The following is a 4,100-nucleotide window of genomic DNA, read 5'->3' as shown; positions in this document are numbered from 1 at the left end:
TGAAACATACTGAAATAAAATCGAGGAAGAAGCATTCCAAGAATCTGCTCTCTGATATGTGCATTCACATCACAGAGTTAATGCTTATACTATGTTGCCCAGTTTCAGAACTCTATCTTTGGAGAATCTGTGAAGGGATATTTAGTGACATCTGGAGGCTTGTGGTGAGCAAGGAAATGTCTTCCGATGAAAACTGCAGAGAAGGTCTGCAGAATCTGCAACAACAGGCACTATGCCCATGATCCTGGGGTACTGGGACATCCGCGGGCTGGCCCACGCCATCCGCCTGCTCCTGGAATACACAGACTCAAACTACGAGGAAAAGAAGTACCTGATGGGGCACGCTCCTGACTATGACAGAAGCCAGTGGCTGAATGAAAAATTCAAACTGGGCCTGGACTTTCCCAATCTGCCCTACTTGATTGATGGGACTCACAAGATCACCCAGAGCAACGCCATCATGCGCTACATTGCCCGCAAGCACAACCTGTGTGGGGAGACAGAAGAGGAGAAGATTCGTGTGGACATTTTGGAGAACCAGCTTATGGACAACCGCATGGAGCTGGCCAGACTCTGCTTTGACCCAAATTTTGAGAAACTGAAGCCAAAGTACTTAGAGCAACTCCCTGAAAAGCTAAAGCTCTACTCACAGTTTCTGGGGAAGCGGCCATGGTTTGCAGGAGACAAGATCACCTTTGTGGATTTCCTTGCCTATGATGTCCTTGATGTGAAGCGTATATTTGAGCCCAGCTGCCTGGACGCCTTCCCAAACCTGAAGGACTTCATCTCCCGCTTTGAGGGTTTGAAGAAGATCTCTGCGTACATGAAGTCCAGCCGATTCCACCGAGGTCTTTTGTTCGGAGCGACAGCCACGTGGAACAGCACATAGGGTCCTGTGATGCCGGAAGATGGGCGGGAAGAACCGACTCTGCTGCCTGCGAAGCCGGAGAACAGCCCGACTCCCTGGACCCACCTTCTTTCTTTCTCCTTCTTTCTACTCTCTTCTCTTCCCCAAGGCCTCATTGGCTTCCTTTCTTCTAACATCATCCCTCCCTGCATCAAGGTTCTTTAAAGCTTCAGCTCCCCACTGTCTTCCATCAAAGTCCCCCTCCTGACATCTTTCTTTTCCTGCCCTAACGCCAACCTGACTGCTTTTCCTGTCAGTGCTTGTCTCTTCTTTGAGAAGCCACACTGATCTCTGAGCTCCCTAGCACTCTCCTCAGAGACCATCTGCATGCCCTGCTCCCTTTGCTAGGTCCCTACCCCAGGCCTGTGTGATGCCCAGTAAAGCGTGAACCATGAAAATAAAAAAAAAAAAAGAAAACTGCAGAGAAAGTTTCTGAGCAACTGCTTTGCAATGTGTGTATTCGTCTCATAGAGTTAAACCGTTCTTTGGATTGAACAGCTTGAAATCACTGTTTTTGTGTAATCTGAGGAAGAACATTTGGGAACGATCCTTAGAACAGGGAGAAAGAAATACCCTCAGGTTAAATTCACAAGGAAGCTTTCTGTGAAACTGCTCTGTGTCATCTTAATGTCTCTCACTCATTTAAGCCCCTCTTTTCATTGAGCAGTTTTCAAACCCTGTGTATGCTTAGCATATGACGGGATATTCAGGAGCACTTTGAGGCTTACAGTGAGAAAGGAAATATGTTCAGACCAAAACTGGAGAGAAGACTTCCAGGGAACTGCCTTGTGACGTGTGCATTCCACTCACAGTTTTTACCTCTCTTCTCATGCAGCGTCGGGGAAACCCTTTTACAGAAGCAGGTACCGAGTGATATTCAGGAGCATGTTCGTGCCAATGGTGAAAAGGGAAATAGCCTCAGACTACAACTGGAAAAAGCTTTCTGGGAAACTACTCTGTGATATGTGTAATCATCTCACATAGAAAATGCTTTCTTTACATTATGCAGCTTGGAAACTGTCATGGATGGATCCACAAAGGGACCTTCAAGAGCAATTTGAAGACTATGGTGAAAAATGAAATATCTTCAGCTTAGAATGGGAAAGAAGCATTCTGTGAATTGTCTTTTGCTAGGTTTATTCATCTCACATAGATGAAGACTTCTTTACATTACACAGCTTGGAAACTCCCTCATGGAAGGATCTGGGAAGGGATATTTGAGATCACATTTGGGCCTATAGTGAAATAGGAAATATAGTCAAATCAAAATTGGAGGGAATCTTTCTGAGATACTGCTTGGTGACGTGTGCGTTCCACTCAGGGAGTTATAACTTTCTTCTCATAAGGCACAATTTGAACACTGTAAAAGCAAAAGAGTGATATTCAGAGCACATTGAAGACTATGACAAAATTGAAATGTCCAATAAAAAACAGAAAGAAGCACTCGAAGAAACTGCTCTCTGACATGTCCATTTTTACACAGAGTTAAAGTTAACTCTACATTTCCCAGTTTGAAAGTCGGTCTTTGAAGTTTCAGCGAAGGGATAGTAAGTGGCAACCGGAGGCCTTCTCTCAAACAAATATTTGAGAGAAGCTTTCTGTGCAACACTTTTGTGAAGTTTGTACTCATCTCATAGAGTTAAATCATTCTTTGGATTGAGTTCTTCGAAATCACTGTTTCTGTGGAATCTGAGAAAGTATATTTGGAAACGCTCTTTAGAATGTCCTGAAATAGAAATAACCTCAGAGAGAAACCAGACGGAAGCTTTCCGTGAAACTGCTCTGTGTCACGTGAATTCCACTCACACAGTTCAGGTTCTCTTTTCATTCAGCATCATCTTCACACCGTTTTTGTTTAGTCTGCGAAGGGATATACAGGAGCACTTTGATGCTTACGGTGAGAAAGGAAACGTCTTCAGATAGAAATTGAAGAGAAGATTTTGTGGAGCTGCTTTGTGACGTGTGCATTCCACTCACAGAATAACGTGTACATTCCACTCACAGAATGTCGTGTGCATTCCACTCACCTTTATTCTCCTAGAGGTTTCCAGAATCCCTTTTTGAGAAAAAGCTATCAACAAAGATTCGGGAGTAGAGGGATGTCTATGGTGAAAAAGGAAATATTTTCAGACAAAAACTGAGAGAAGATTTCTGTGAAACTGCTTTGTGTTAGATATATTTATTCATTACACATAGTTGAAACGTTTCTTAGATTATGCAGTTTGGAAAATCTGTCATGCACGGATCCACGAAGGGACGTTCGGTAGCACATTCAGGACTACAGGGAAAGAGGAGATATCTTCAGATACAAAGAGGATAGAAGCTTTCTGAGAAACAACTTTGGGATGTATGCATTCCACTCAGGGAGTTATACCTCTTTTCTCACAAGGCAGTGTTTGAACACTGTTCCTGTGAAACTGAAAAAGTGACATTTCGGAGCGCATTGAGGACTATGGCGAGTAGTGAAATATACTGAAATAAAATCGAGAAAGAGCGTTACAAGAATCTGCTCTCTGATATGTGCATTCACTTCACACAGTTAATGCTTACTCTATGTTGCCCAGTTTCGAAACTCTGTCTCTGAAGGATCTGTGAAGGGATATTTAGTGGCAACTGGAGGCTTGTGGTGAGCAAGGAAACGTCTTCCGATGAAACCTGCAGAGAAAGTTTCTGAGCGACTGCTTTGCAATCTGTGTATTCATCTCATAGAGTTAAACTGTTCTTTTGATTGAACAACTTGAAATGACTGTTTGTGTGGAATTTGAGGAAGGACCTTTGGGTACGATCCTTAGAACATGGAGAAAGAAATACCCTCAGGGAAAATTCAGAAGGAAGCTTTCTGTGAAATTGCTCTCTGTCGTCTTAATGGCTCTCACTCAGTTAAGCCCCTCTTTTCTTTTTTTTTTTTTCAGTCGTTCTCTGGCTTTAGTGTTTTTTTTCATTACTATACTTTAAGTTCTAGGGTACATCTGCATAACATGCAGGTTTGTTACATATGTATACTTGTGCCATGTTAGTGTGCTGCACCCATCCACTCGTCAGCACCCATCAATTCGTCATTTATATCAGGTGTAACTCCCAATGCAATCACTCCCTCCTCTGCCCTCCCCATGATAGGCCTCGATGTGTGATGTTCCCCTTGCCGAGTCCAAGTGATGTCATTGTTCAGTTCCCACCTATGAGTGAGAACATG

At 43.4% G+C, this 4,100-nt stretch overlaps 1 protein-coding gene across 1 annotated transcript; it reads left to right on the top strand.

Moving 5' to 3' along the window:
- Positions 1-209: 209 nt before the first annotated feature.
- Positions 210-1,295, top strand: LOC105524315 (glutathione S-transferase Mu 5). Its single transcript, XM_011959509.1, has one exon. It carries the CDS (start codon positions 233-235, stop codon positions 887-889), a length of 657 nt encoding a protein of 218 aa, XP_011814899.1. The 5' UTR covers positions 210-232; the 3' UTR covers positions 890-1,295.
- The last annotated feature ends 2,805 nt before the right edge of the window (positions 1,296-4,100 follow it).

Source organism: Colobus angolensis, unplaced genomic scaffold (assembly GCF_000951035.1).
Source record: "Colobus angolensis palliatus isolate OR3802 unplaced genomic scaffold, Cang.pa_1.0 Scaffold499, whole genome shotgun sequence".
Taxonomy (NCBI): Eukaryota; Metazoa; Chordata; class Mammalia; order Primates; family Cercopithecidae; genus Colobus; species Colobus angolensis.
The sequence above is the reverse complement of the archived record's forward strand: the minus strand, read 5'-3'. Positions and strand labels throughout refer to the sequence as shown.